The sequence below is a fragment of the Mustela nivalis genome (assembly GCF_964662115.1).
Source record: "Mustela nivalis genome assembly, chromosome: 10".
Lineage (NCBI taxonomy): Eukaryota > Metazoa > Chordata > Mammalia > Carnivora > Mustelidae > Mustela > Mustela nivalis.
This window is the reverse complement of record NC_139029.1, coordinates 28,703,758-28,718,400: the sequence shown is the minus strand read 5'-3', so window position 1 is coordinate 28,718,400 and position 14,643 is coordinate 28,703,758. Positions and strand designations below refer to the sequence as shown.

Below are 14,643 nucleotides of genomic sequence, written 5' to 3'. Positions count from 1 at the left end.
ATTGGTTTTCAGATTGCAGGGGATGCCAGACCATCTCTGCAGCAGCCTCCTAAATCCAGGCAAAGACTGCAGCCAGGTGCACCAGTTCTGCTCCTGCAGGAGCGCCAAGGCAGAGCCAGGAAGCTGGCCCACTTCTACCTGACAGGTGGCAACTGGCAGACTCAGGGCCAAATCACGGCAGGTCCTAGCCGCAGCAACTGGCTGGGCACAGGATCGCACTTTGGTGGTGGTGGGTTGGTTATTAATACTCCCCCCATCCAGATATGTTCACAGACCTCTTCCTGGGGGGAAGGCTGCAGCAACAAAAGAAAACACAGCCCTAGATTCCGCTGTACGGTCAGCTCCTCTGGTGTCATGTCATCTCTAACCCCGTGGGATTGAGAAATGACAGGCTTCCGTAGCCCCCGAATGAACCAGTCCTTCCTCCGCATTCCTAACCTCAGCCCTTAGCTGCTCCAGAACAGAGAGGCATGAGTCAGACTGCCATTCCAAACCTGTCTCCGTGTCACCTGGGAAGTCACTGGAAAAGCATGATGGGAAACCAACAGCACAAAGCCGACACCTTGCAATGTGGCAATCACCTTCCTTTGCCAGCTGGGGTCCCACAAAGACCCTGAGCCTCAGAGGAAAGACAGTCAGGCTGTCTTTTCTGCTGCCTGCACAAAATTCTGCCCACGTGGTCCCTTTCCATTCCTGCAGCTACTGTGACCCAGATTCGCTTTCAAAGGGCTGGGCTGAGCTGGTGGTGTGTAGCTACAATTCTTTCTGCCCCACTTTCATGGGACTTTCCTGCTACCGAAACCAAGCTCCAGGATAGGATCAGGGGACTCCCGAGGATACTGCCAGGAAGAAGCAAAGAAGCTAGGAAGTAAGAGGAGCCTCCCTGGGTGCAAAGGTCAAAGAACCTGGGGCAAGCAAGACTGGAGGCTCTGGAGTAAGGGTTCCCAGTGGAATTGTTTTTAGGGCTCCCTTTCCTGCCCCTGCTTTCCTTTCTTCTCAACATGGTTTGGCCAGAGGGAAAAAAGAAAAAAAAAAGCCTTTCCACCTGCCCTCTGACAAAGCCCTAGTGTGAACAGAAGAAAGGGATGGAATTAAGAGGCCCAGGGCCCCTCCCTGGCTCACCTGGGAAACTGCTGCCTTTCTGGAGACTCCATTGACTCTTCCAGTGGCCCAGAGAGCTCACAAGGAATGACACGCTAAGTGCAGTAACGGGCATGTTAACCCATGTTGTCTAACACGTCCCGACTCTCACTCAATGATCATTCAAAGCAGATGCCATCATCTCCCTTTTACAGACAAGGAAACTGAGGCTCTAGGAAGTGAAGTCATTCACCCAAGTTTTCTGCCTCTAGGTCCACTTGTCTCCAATGGGCCTGGCATCTAACTGGGGCTAAATCCATTTTTTTATTGAACAAATGAATGAACGAACAAGCAAAGAGACTCCTTCTCAGAGCTTCCATCCTGGAGGAGAGATGCATAGGTGCAGAGAAGCAGGCCCCTTCTTCTGACCAGGCATAAGCTCTCAAACACTGGTTCCCCAAAGGGAAGCCCTTGAGAGACTCCAGCAGCAGAGGTGAGGTGAGCTCTCAAAGCTGGGCCAACCAGCATTGGAGCTGCATCTCATGGCCCTCACCAGGCTTCTAGATTCCAGTAAGCCCACGCCTTCAGGGTGAGATTCTGGGGCAACACCAGGCAGGGTAAGATGGGACTCCTGACTACAGCAACCTCTAGATCTGGTGGCGGAAACAATGAACTGTAACATAAATCAACTGAAACAAGGGCTGGGCAGAGATACAATTGCTGTCTGTGTGGAGGGATCAGGGAAGGCTTCCTGGGGGAGGCCACATGGGAGAAGATGTTGGGAATGATGATTTCACCAGCACCTTCTGAGGGGTGGGTTGCTTTCTACTGGTTAACTGGAAGGCCAGTCCTTAGCCCTGAGTCCCTATGCTCCCCTGTTTCACAGTGCACACAGGAATGTAATTATTTTTTCCCTGCTGTCCTCTCAACCAGACTGAGCTTTGTGAAGAAGGGATCACATCTTCAGCCATCTTTGAATATCAATGCCGAGAACAGGGAGGGTCCTGAAGATGTAAGGTTAAGTGGATGAATACTGGATTGATAGGTAGATGGGGAATTCTCCCTGCACCCCAGTCCCGGCCCAAAGGGGATCTCTTCTTCAGGACACTTTACTGCCATCTGCAGGAAATTTGTCATAATAAATATACAAAGCCACAATGACAGAAAGGAGGAATGGCGCCCCCTTAGAACTGTACAGCGTGCAACTGTGTTACACTCGGTCCTATACCCGGCTTTTCTCTGGGGGGTGGGGAGCACCCCAAAAGCCCCAAAATATACAACCTTCTTTCCTCTCCTGTGGGGTTGTGGTCCTTCGAAGACTACCTTCCCCAATCCCTCCCATTCCTTGTTGCCTCCCGCCAATGAGTAAGGCTATCACTAAAGCTGGCTGGGCAGTAACAGAGAGCCAGAGGTCTTCAAAGAGGCAAAGTTTCAGAGATCTTTGTCTCTGCCTTTTTACGGGCCAAGATCTTGAGACCTCCACCAGAAGTGAGCAGGAGGGCACTCAGGTGAGTCTGAAGACCGGCTCAGCTTTTTAGATTGTCATCTGCACAAGATTCAGGCTGGCCCGGTTGCCACACGTTGCCTGAGGAAATGGAAATAACAGTGTACCCGGAGTCAGAGGCCCTGTCTCTGCCAGCACGGTGTGACTACAGGCAAGTTGTTTAAATCCTCTGGGCCTCAGATCCTGACACATGTCCTACCTAACTCACAGTTATTGTGAAATCTCTATGCAAACCAAAACACAGATGGACAGAAAACGGCTTTCTTGGTAATGGACTATTGTTCCATTGTAAGGGGAAGAGGCTTAAGGAGTTGAGAACAGGGCTGGCCAAGAAGAGAGAGAAAATCTGGCGGGAAAGGATGAGGATGGGAAGAATCGGGTTACAGCACGCATGCAGGCCCCAGAACCTGTGTGGGCTTTGTAGACTGAGATCAGCAGGTTTCTCGTCCTGACACGCCTCTCTGGTCCGACATGTGTGACCAGCAGGGCCCCTCCTCCCCCGCCCCCAATCAGGCCTCTCAAGCGCAGGATGCTGAATGGGGCCAGGGAAGGAGGGAGGTCTCTGCATTTAGGAAGACTGATTCAGACACCCCCACTTGGCTTCACACCCAGACCCATGGGGAGGAGAAAACTGTATGGGCCACAGCTGGCTCCCAGGGCCAGAATGACTTCATTTCCTCCCAGAATGAAAGTTGTGACTTCAGAGAGACTCGGAGCACCCAGGGTCTCCCAGACATGCCCTTCCTGCACCTCACAGGAAGCAGTCCCCAAAGAAGCCAGGTTGCCTTTTAAATAACCCTGGTCGAACCCCCACCAATGCTTCGAAATCACAGCAAGATTGCAGCCAGGCCCTGCAGCAGCCGGCCCGCCTCTTCTCTGCTGCTAACGAAACACGCCCAACTGCAGCACACGAGTTATTTTTAACCATGACAGTCTCCACATTTTCAGCCTCCCTGGCCCAGCCCCCTCCCCAGGACTGTCATTTGGCAGCATCAAGAGGTGCAGAAGATCAGCATGGATGCCGGAAACACAACACAGTGCCCGCTGCCCCTCTGCTTAGTTGACCCAACAGCATCTTTAGAGACGTTGCCTGGGGCCCAAGCCCTCTCAAGCCCGCTCCACTCCTGTGCTAGACTTGCAATATTGAACGACAGGCAAGTCATCCCGTGGGGCCCCTCAGAGCAGCCTGGAAGGGGAACTCACCCCAAAGGGACCTAGAAGTATGTCTACGTGGTGGAGGATGGGGCTAGAGAGCATACGGAGGGAGGAGGCCACCTTCAGGAAAACGAGAGCTTTGTGGGTCCTGAGACCTCCTGGTCGGGGCCCCTCAAGGTTGGAGACTCTACAGACTGGGAAACTCTACAGACTGGCTGATGCCACAGGTCCAGACATCTTGAGGAGGACCCTTCTCCAAGGACTTCCTGGTGCCCACAAAAGCAGTGTAAACTTTCCAGCTTGCCTGCAGGGTCTCCTTGGAAGTTCACCTTCTGCTAAAACCCTCCCTTGAGGAGGACTTGAGCCCACAGAACCCTCTCCCTACCTAGCATCCCTTTACAGCTCACTGCCTGCTCCTGGATCACTCACAATTGGTCACACATTCTCCCCAAACGCTCCTTGCACTCCTCCCATCATTTGGGGTTCGCTGATCCCCAGTATGCACAAGGCCCTGTGCAAGTAGCTGGGGGCAAACACAGAAGCAAGACATGGTCTGGTGTTGCTAACAGTCCTGAGGGAGTGACAGGTTCCCTGGGGGATAACTGCCGAGCTGGTCAAGGGAGCACAGGGGAGGGAAAAGTACAAATATGAGAGCGAAGGAGGGAGCTCTGGATACCGCTGGGGGTACTGGGGACAGAGGAGGTCGCACTTTCCCAGTGCCTTACAGAGAAGAAAGCTACATCATGGGAGGTCTGAGCCCGCAAGGCGTACAGCTCTAGGCGTCAAGGTACAGCTCAGTGTGACAAGGTGCTTAGAGGTGGAGATAGCAGGAAGGTGAAGCTCAGGAGGGACCTGATTTCAGGGGCCTCTATTCCCCAGGCAAGGAAGAGCCAAAAAAGGCTCAGAAGCAGCTGAGTGACAAACAGGATCAGGTTCACATTTTAGAATGAAATACTCTAGTGAGTCACATGGAAGAGGGTCAAGACCACGAGAACTGAGAGGTGCAGGTTGGAAGACCCAGGTGGGAGGGGACAAAGCAGCAGAGGCGGCCGGGGCATTTGTTGAGAGACACCAAAGAGGGAGCAGGACAGGCCTTGGTGAAGGAATGAAAGCGGGTGATGTCACTGAACAAGCTGCTGCTCGGCTTACTCTAACTTGGTCTCTGTACTCTGGGCCCACTGGCAGCGGGTGACGCTAAGCATAGCTCCTGGAGGAGGCTTGGATGCCCTCGAGGAAGCAGCAGAGGGAGCACTCCACAACACTCCCCCCCCTTCCTAACCCAGAAACAGTGCTGAGAGCTTTCCATACATTATCTCATCTCATCCTCAAGGCAGCTCGGCACAGGAAGCAGTCTCAAGACAGGAAAGTGAGTCTCAGAGAGGACAGGAGACTTGCCTAGAGCCACACAGCTGGCTTGTGGCAGGATCACTGGCCAGCACTTCTCCTCCCTGACTGCGGAGCCCGCACTCCTGACCGTGGCCCGAGGCCTGGCCAGCTCAGTTCACCTGCCAGCAGAGAAGCGGGCATATCCCACAGCAGCAGGCAGCCCCAGCCCTCGGGCCGCAGGGGGGCTAAGTGTGTACCACATTTTCAGAAAGCAGTGTGAGTGAAACTGCCCTCTCCAAGCACTTACTCCAAGGAAATAACTCAACAGAAGTCAAGTGCTATTATTCATAAAGATGTTCTTTGCAGCACTGTCTATTGCGGCAAAAAAAAAAAAAATTAGAAAATGAGTAGGATTTTTAAAATCATGAAATGTTACACAGCCTTTATAAATGGTAACTCTAAAGCCTAAGGTGTAATAGGGAAAATCATTTGGATGTAAGAGTAAGTGAAAAAGGTCAGATCCAGAATGGTGCGTAGGCCACAAAGGCAACTGCATGGGGACAAAGATGGAGAAGGTGCAAAACTGCATCCAGGCCTCTGGCCAGCTCATGGGGGTGAGGAATGGCAGAGTCTACAATCTTGGGTTGTTCTTTAACGTTATTCCATCATCTTTCCAACAGTAACAATGCCAAATTGGACTCCAGCTGGTTTGTCAGAGCGCCCCAGGAGGCCCCCTGCATGACCCACCCCCAGCTGGTGTACACAGGCCCAGTGTCACCTTGCCTCCCGCCACCCTGCTCGCTAGGGCCTCTCTTACCAGCGACTCTGACCACGGCCCGCTCCGCAGGGTCCAGCACCGAGTCCTGGCTCTTTCGTTTCTTCTGCTCATGCAGTGGAAGGTTCCAGGGTAAGGTGTCCCCGGGGGGACATGGGGAGAGGCTCCCTGACCTCTCGCTCCTATACGATCTCTCACTCCGGCAGGACCGCTCACTCCGGCAGGACCGCTCACTGAGCGTTTCTTCGTCTGAGGAAGACATTGCCCAGGCAGGGGCTGCCGTGGGAGGGCCTGGGAGCCCAGGGACAGGTGGTCTGTGGAGAGAGGAGAGCACATGAGTAGGTGAAAGGTCGGTCATATAAGGCACACTGGGACTTGAGAAGCAGGTGCTAGTCGTAGTTCTGCCATTGACTTGACCTCTGAATCTCAGTTTCTTCATCTGGAAAATAGGATGATGATAATGCAGGGCAGTATGAATTCACAGGGGTTGACAGAAATCCCAGGATACAATATGTAAAGATGTTCATAAATATGAAAATACTCAGGGCGCCTGGGTGGCTCAGTTAGTTGAACGTCCGACTGTTGGTTTCACCTCAGGTCATAATCTCAGGGTCGTGGGGTCCAGGCCCTCATCAGGCTCTGTGCTCAGTGGGGAGCCTGCTGGAGATTCTCTCCCTCTCCCTCTGTGCCTCGCCCTACTCTCTCTCTCTCAAAAGAAATAAATAAAATCTTAAAAACAAATAAATAAATAAATCTGAAAATACTCTGTAAAAGTTAAGCTCCTATTCCTAGTAAGCGCCATTATTGTTAGTTGGTCATTTGGACCTTTCAAGTCCCACAGATCATAAGACGTGGATTCAGGTTCTGCCCTAAGGAAGCTATTTGACCACTGAGCCTCAGCATCCTCATCTATAAAGTGAGGATGAGGATAGCAGCTACACCTCCCAGGGCTGTTTGCAAGGCACAAATGAGATCCTGCAGGTAAAGCGTGGAACAGGGCACATTAGTAAGCACTTAATGGACAGCATCTACTGTTCTATTCCTGTTCGACCTACCTCCCAGGAATGTTGTAAGGATAAAATGGGGCAGCAGATGGGAAGTATTTTCAAAAAGCTAAAGCACGATCTCACTGGCAGGCCTGAAACAAAGCTTGAGCTAGAATAGACAGAAATTCTACATCTGTCCCATTCCATCTTTGGCCAAGTCTATTGAGAAAAGTACTGAACTTGAAGTAAGACCGACCTGCGTGTCAACTCTGGTCTGGCCACTTTACAACTGGTGTGGTCTGGGGCAAGTCACTTCACCTCTCTGGGACTCAGTTTCCTCATCAGCAAAATGGGGACACTAGTTCACCTTAGAGGATGTTTTAAGAACATAGTAAAATGCAAATATAAAACTGGCTGGAACCACACAGGGCGCACAATGGGTGTTAGATAAAATGTTCATTTGCTTATTCCAAGGACTGCTGTGTGAATAAGTGGCACAGCATGGGGGTGGGGGCGGTGATACAGAAAGTTTTTCTGGTCATTTTAGCTAGTGGAGAGACCTGAATGGAAACACAACCACTCTGAGGCCAGCTGGGCTCCACCAGCCAGACTAGGCAGCCATCCCTCAGCCAAGCCAAGCTCCTTTCCCAGAACCATCTGCTACACATGACCCACCACCCCAGCGGCCTCATCAGAGCGCGGATGGTGCATGCCTTCAGCTTCCAGCCTCCCTGGAGGCCCCAAATCCAGCTCAACTAAGCAGCTCTCACTTTGGCTCTAGGGCCCAGGTGGGCGGGACACGGTCAGCTTTCCCTTATGGGGGAATACCTGCACCTAGGTCTCTGGGTACAGCTCCTCCCGGATTCTGGGAACCTCAACCTGAAGGGAGCAAGGGGCAGGGGCGAGCTCCTGGGTCATTGGCAGATCCCCACCAGAAGCACAGAATGTGAAAAGATAACAAAAGAAACATCAAACGTTTGCAAGAGGCCTCCAAGCAGCCACGGGCGGATAGAACAGCCCTTCCAGGGCCCCTCCTGTGCGGGAAGCATTCGGGCCCTTTTCCCATGGAACATCAAGAAGGAATCTAGCCACAGAAAGGAAAGGACCCAGGATCTGGCACAGCTCTGCCTTTTATCCTAGCATTCCCCCCTCCCCGCAATTACTTCTGGTGCCCGCCTCCCACAGCCACGTCCGATGCCCAAGCGACTGCCCCCGCCTGGGGGGAAATTCAGGCCAGGCTTCCCTCCCCAGCGTCAGCCGCGGCCGGGAAAACGCCCCTCCTCCCAGACCACCTGCTTCAAACCAGAACCGCCCATTCCTCCCCAAGACGCCCATTTACTACAAAGGCCGGCACATCCCCAGCCTCCTCCCGGGGAGACCATCTCTCCCCGGCTCTACCCGGGTCAGTCAGCCTCCCCTCGCAAACACCTGTTTGACCTCGGGGCTCTCGCCCCACCCCTCGCTCACCTGAGTCACTCCATCAGCCCCCGAGTCGCCGGAGCGCGCGCCCACGCCCCCAGCCCACTCCCAAGGCCGTAGGCCCGGTGCGCGACGGGCACCTCACCTGGCTCTCGCCCGCTGAGGCCCTCCCGCCCCCCGCCCCCCACACTTGCCCCGCGGTGGGGGAGGGGCGCGCCCGCGAACCCGGGGCCCCGCGGGTGGGTCCGCGTGCCTGCCGCGCGCGGCTGACAAAGAGCGGGGCCGCGCCATGCGGACGCGCGACCGGGAGCCGAGCGGGCGCCCAGGCCCGCGGCGAAAACCTGGGGCCGGGAAGCACCTTCCCCGGCCGGGCCCTGGCCGCTCCCGCAAATGTCTCGCCCGTCCCGAGAGGGCTGGGCGTCCCATCTTCCCGGAGAACACGCCTCCCTCTGGCCCGGGCAGCGCCCGCCGCGGGGAGACCCCCGCCCCGCGTGCTAGGCGCTCCCCCGCCCCGGCCGCTGAGGCTGCAGGTGCGAGGCCCGGGCGGCCGCGATGCCCGCGCCTGTCAAGCCGCCTCCCCGCTGCCGCCGGCCACCCGGACTCGGGCGCGGCCGCCCCGCGCCATCCAGCACCGCGCCCCGCCGCCGCCGCGCACCCGGTGGACAGGCAGGGAGCCTGCAGCCAGCCCCGCGCCCAGCGCCTTACCCTGGGAGCCGGAGCAGGGGAGACCGGCCGGTGGCAGCAGCAAAGGCGGCGGCGGCGGCGGGGCGCGCCCCGGGCTGCAGCGCAGAGGAGCCGAGGGGAGCGGCTCCCACAATGGCCGAGCTCGCGGCGCCGAGCCCCCCGCCCCCCGCGCCCTAGCGGCAGCGGCTGAAGCGGAGCCGACGCAGCCGCCCAACCCGCTCCCCCACCCCCGGCGCCGACGCCGCCCCCCGCCCCTCGATGCGCGCTCCCCCCGCCCCGCACCCCACCCGCGGCCACTGTCTCGCTCCCCTCGCGCCCCTGCCCGGCCGCAGCCCGGCGCCCCCCCCCCCGCACTGCCCCCCTGCGCCCTCCCTCTGGGTCCCTCCCCCCCGCAACTCCTCCGGTGCGGCCGCCGGGTTCCCAGGCCAATTCACACCCCCACATTCCCCGCCCTGTGCTCCCGCGCCCTCTCCGCCCTGGCCCCGCGGCCGCTCGCTGACCCGGGCCTGGCTCATCCGCCCGGACCTTTGAAGCTCCTCACCGCCGGTCCCCGAGTCGCTGTCCCAGGCTGCCGGGCCGTCTCTCAGCCCGGACCTGGTTCTTAAACGGCCCATTCCCCGGCCTGCCCCTCCTTTGCCCGCTTTCCCCAGACCCACATTCTTTCCCTGTTCCTGGGGCTTCTGCTTCCGCTCGGGAGAGCGCCCGAGCCGGTCCACATACCCGCTGGGCTTCTGGTAGGAGGGATCAGAAGGAGGCCCCATCTTCCCCACAGGGTAAAGGGCAGAGGGGAACCAGGCCCCATGAGGCAACTCACTCTTGTGCTGCGTCTCCTGAGAAAAAATTTATTGAGCGGTTTCTGCATGCTCCGCCTAGTAATACAGAAAATAAGAGCCAGAAATGCCTTCAGTGCTTTCATAGTACAGATAAGGGAGTATCTTCAGAGAAGGGATGGTATTTGCTTCAAGTCACTCCTCGAGTGACCTGCATAGCAACAGCTGCTATTTGGGTGTGCCTCCTGGGCGACCATGCAAGGACCGTGCGAGGTGCTTTACCTGGGTCTTGCCGTATCTGATCCTCACAATCCTGTTCATTCATTCTTTCAACAAATCTATGTACTGAACATCTACCCTGTGCCAGGCCCTGGGCTCTGTGCTAAGAATATAAGAATGAGCAAGATACTTCTGGTCCTGCCCACTGGCTCCACTGGACTCAGCAGTAAAGGCAGAATATAAACCTCAGTGGATCCCTTAAGGCCATATTATGATCACCAATTTCTGGGTGTAGAAACTGACTAAATAATTTACTCAGTCATCTAGGAAGAAAGTAGCCAATTCAGGACTAGGATCCATGTCCTCAGACTCCATATCCTGGGTCCTTTTTCTCTGTAAAGGTTAGGAAAAAGTGGGTGGGATCAACTTAGAAGCCCTTGAATCTCAAGCTAAGAAATCTGGTCTAAATTATGTGGTTATGAGCAGCCAAGGAAGGAAGGAAAGCAGAAGAGTGAACGCAATCCAAAGACAGGCACAAGATGAGTGTGGATGGCTATGCAAGAAGACTATTGCAATAGTCCCAGCGAAAGGTAATGAGGCTCTGATCCCAAGAAGGGACAGTGGAGACGGGAAGGGGGGATTTCCACCCACTGACACCTTCTAGGTTTCTGTCTGCATGTACCTCCCATATTAAATAAAGGAAAGGAACCACCATTATTAAATTTCTACTAAGTGCGAGGCAATGCTCCAGGCATTTATGTCCATTATCTTGTTAAATCCTCCTCATAACCCTGTGCAGTAGGTATCTTTAGGATTCTCATTTTAGAATAAAGAGACAGCGACTTTGAGAGGTTAAATGACTTGCTGATGCCCACAAAGCAAGCTAGTGTTGGGGCTTGGGTTAAAGCCCAGGTTAAAGTGCAAATTTCATGCTGTAACCATTGTTCTTCACTGTCTGAAGCCAAGGCAAAGAACCCAAGACCTTTGATCCAGCCAAGGGTTCTTCACTGTGGACCACAGGTACCTTTTGGACTTCCAGAGAAAGGTCAGGGGTCCACAAATGTAACTGGGCTGGTACCATAGGGACATCTCTCCCCAGAAGCCTGCAGAGGCCTCAGCCCAGAATTCAACAGACCGGTTCGAAAGTTCCTGTGGGGATGTGCTTAGAAAACGTGAGGCAGAAGCAGAAATGCAAAAACCCTTCTCTGGTGAGAGGGTCACATAGGTGCCAAGGGGAAGACATAACAAGGGTGCCAGTAGCTGGGTATGAGACTGAGTATCTGCAGGGGCTGGGATCTGTGGTCCCAAGCTCTGGAGACAGGACCAGCTGAGGAGATCTCCTGGGGCAGGGCTGTCTCATTCCCTAAGAAGCCTGCAACCCCAGCCTTTCTGACTGGAGAGCATAGAATGGTTTGCCTCTTCTCAACCTCATTGTCCTTCCCAAATCTGACCACCAGTCCTGTCCTGAATTATTCATGCTGTGGGCTGAGAGAAGGTGGAGCTTCCAGAGGCTTCGGGACTCAGGACCTAGGACGTTCAGCTTTGTCTCCCCAGGACTTTAGCTCCAGCACTGCTGCCCTGGAACTGAGCTGCTGGTAAGATCTGCCAAGCTTTCTGCAGCTGGCTGCTGGCCAGTAACCTTGGGCTACTGGGCTTTGATTCATTTCAGCCAATCTTTTATTGAGGAATACCATGTGCCGGGGACAGTTCTGTGTCCTGTCAGGAACACGGGAGTGAATCTGTTCAGGTCTTTGTCCTTGAGGATTTGTGGCCTAGTGGAGGGGGCAGACACTTAAAAATTATTCCCTTCTACCATGTCCCCTGCGTCTGGTAAGTGTTCCCCTTCACTGTCCCCCATTTCACCAACTGAAGTCCTCTGCTAATTCCCTCCAGAAGTCCGTGGCCTTGGAACTAGGGATCCTCACAACCCAAGCACCTGAGCAAGGTTCTTGCCTTGGAGGGGCCCCAAAACAACCTCTTACCCAGAACTATTTGGAGTCCTGAACTTGGCCCCAGACTGTAGCTCGGGCCCCTAGGTTTCCAGCCACATCAGGAAAATGACACTCACTCTCGAATCCATCCATTCAGCAAACACTAATTAAGCATGGAATCAGTGCCAAGCACCCAGCTTTGTGCTGTGCAGCTGGTTCAAAACCAAATCACACAGGCATGGCCCCTGTTCTCATGCTGCTCACAGTCTCAGTGGGGAGAAAGACAAGCAAAAGGGCAATTATACTTGAACGACAGTGCAGAGATGACAGGGCGAGTAGTATAGGACACCCTGGGAGGGAGCACAGCACGGAGGCCAGATCATTTTACCAGGACTTTCATCTTTGTCTTTCTTGGTCTTTGCATAAAGGAAGACTCTTCCAGTAGCCTATGTAGTCTTCCATCCTGGCTTTTCCTTCCACTTTATCCTGTATTCCAACCTATTCCTCTGGACCCTTTGGAATCAGACAGGTGTCCAACGGAAGGTGGAGGTAAACATGAACCTGAGTGGAGACTGGAGTGTGAAGTAATACTATCCAGAGGAAAGAGCACAGGATCCCCAAACTCAGAGGGACTTTGAAGATTTCTAAGCTCTGCCTAGAACATTTCCTGCCCACCTTTCACTGAGCGATTCCTCACATCCAGACACAGGTGATGTCCAGATATGTATCCCATCTGTGTCTCATCCCAGCTCCAGATTCAGATCCAACTGCCTCCTTGACATCCCCGTCCCCACCCAGATATCTGATAAGCATCTCAAACTCACAACGTCCCCCACAGCGCTCTTGGTGTCTGCCCCTACCACCCACAAACCTGTTCTTCCCCATCTCTGCCATCTCACAAAAAATGGCCCCACTACCTACCCATATACTCAAGTCAAAGATCTAGGATTTACTCTTGATTTTTCTTTCTCTCATTCTCTTCCACATCAGTGAGGGCTGACAAACTACCTCCATAATGTATCCTAAACTCATCAACTTCTTCTGTCTTTTTATGACTGCCTTAATCCATCATTTACCTGGACAACTGCACTAGACTTCTGAATGGCCTTCCTGTTTCCCCTTTTGCTCCCATCCACTTCAATCCATAAAGCAGCCAAGAGCAGACCTTTTAAAACCTAAATCATGTCATGTCACCCCCCACACAGTTCCAAGTTACACTTAGAATAAAATATAAACTCCCTATAATGGTCCATAATGAGCTGGCCCTTGCTTAGACCGAATCTCAAGACTCCCGTGCTTGCTGGATTCCAACACATCAGACCTTCTTTCTGTTCCTCTCACAAGCTAATCTCATTCCCATTTTAGGGCTTTGCAAAGTGTCTGAGCTACCTAGAATTCCCTTCTCTAAAGTGTTGCATAATTGGGGCACTAGCTGGGCAGAGCATGGGACTCTTACTCTTGGTGTCATGAGTTCAAGCCCCATGTTGGGCATGGAGCCCACTTAAAATTAAAAGAAAAAAATTAAGGGGCACCTGGGTGGCTCAGTCAGTCAAGCATCTGCCTTTGGCTCTGGTCATGACCCCAGGGTCCTGGGATCAAGCCCCACATCAGGCTCCTTGCTCAGCGGGGAGCCTGCTTCTCCTGCTCCCTCTGCCTGTTGTTCCCCTTCTGTGTGCTCTCTTTCTCTGTCGAATAAATAAAATCTTTTTTAAAAAAACTAAAATATTGTATAATTGGTGTAGTTTTCATTTTCCAGGACTCAGCTTAAAAATCATCCCCTAGGGGCTCCTGGGTAGCACAGTGGGTTAAGCCTCTGCCTTTGGCTCAGGTCGTGGTCCCAGGGTCCTAGGATTGAGCCCCGCATCGGGCTCTCTGCTCAGCGGGGAGCCTGCTTCCCCCTCGCTCTCTGCCTTCTTGTGATCTCTGTCAAATAAATAAATAAAATCTTTTTAAAAAAAAATCACCCCCATAAAAGGCCTTTTTTGACCACTCATCTACATAACCGCATTTGTTAAACATCGTTATTTTCCTGGTAACAGTTCTCACTCTGTCATTATCTTGCTGATTTGTTTGCTTGCTTTTTTTCTGTCTCCACCCCACCCAGCCCAAAGCTCCAGGAGAGTGAGGAAGCTGTCTGCGATGTTAACTGCTGTATCCCCACAGTGGCTGGCACACCGGAGGCTCGCAGAGACGCTTGTTGAATGAATGAGCTTGAATGAGTGAATCGGTGAAGAGAGAACAGCAGAGGAAGAGACTTACCAGCAGAGAGATCAGTATGTACAATGACCTAAAGTTGAGAGAGAATATCTAATCCTTGAGAAATTGAAAGTAGTTCAGAATAACTGGCTTGAAGAGCTGTGGGGGTGTGGGTTGTCCAAAATAAGGCTTGAGAAGTAGTTAGGGGAAATTATGGAGAATGTTGGGTTTTAGATTCTCTTCCAAGTTCCATGTGAAGCCACGGGAGGGTTGGATTGTTGGGGTTTTCTTCCTTTTTTTTTTTCTTTTCAGCTTTATTAAGATACAACTGACAAATAAATTATAAGGCATTTAAAGTATACACAATGATGATTTGGTATACAAATACACATGGAAGCATTCCCTCCATCTAGTGAACTAACACATCACACACACACACACAATTTTGGGGTGTGTGTGAGAACATTTAAGTTTTAAGTTCTACTTTTAGCAAATTTCAATTATATAAAACAATTTATCAACTATAGCCACCATCTTTTACATTAGATTTTCAAACTTTATTCATCTTATAGCTTGAAGTGTGTATACTTTTAACCAA

At 53.1% G+C, this 14,643-nt stretch overlaps 1 protein-coding gene across 12 annotated transcripts in view; it reads right to left on the bottom strand.

Annotated features, from left to right (window-relative positions):
- MACF1 (microtubule actin crosslinking factor 1) overlaps window positions 1-9,907 on the bottom strand; it is a 339,595-nt gene extending 329,688 nt beyond the window's left edge. For 5 of the 12 annotated variants that reach the window (XM_082686988.1, XM_082686983.1, XM_082686989.1 and 2 more), the window contains exon 1: window positions 5,883-6,149. In XM_082686988.1, coding sequence (XP_082543114.1) covers window positions 5,883-6,102 — 220 coding nt within the window. In that variant the 5' untranslated portion in view covers window positions 6,103-6,149. Of the gene's footprint in view, window positions 1-5,882; window positions 6,155-8,950; window positions 9,164-9,585 lie in introns of those variants that run through there. The other 7 variants (XM_082686966.1, XM_082686967.1, XM_082686993.1 and 4 more) reach the window with 5 other exon arrangements.
- Between the last annotated feature and the right edge of the window lie 4,736 nt (window positions 9,908-14,643).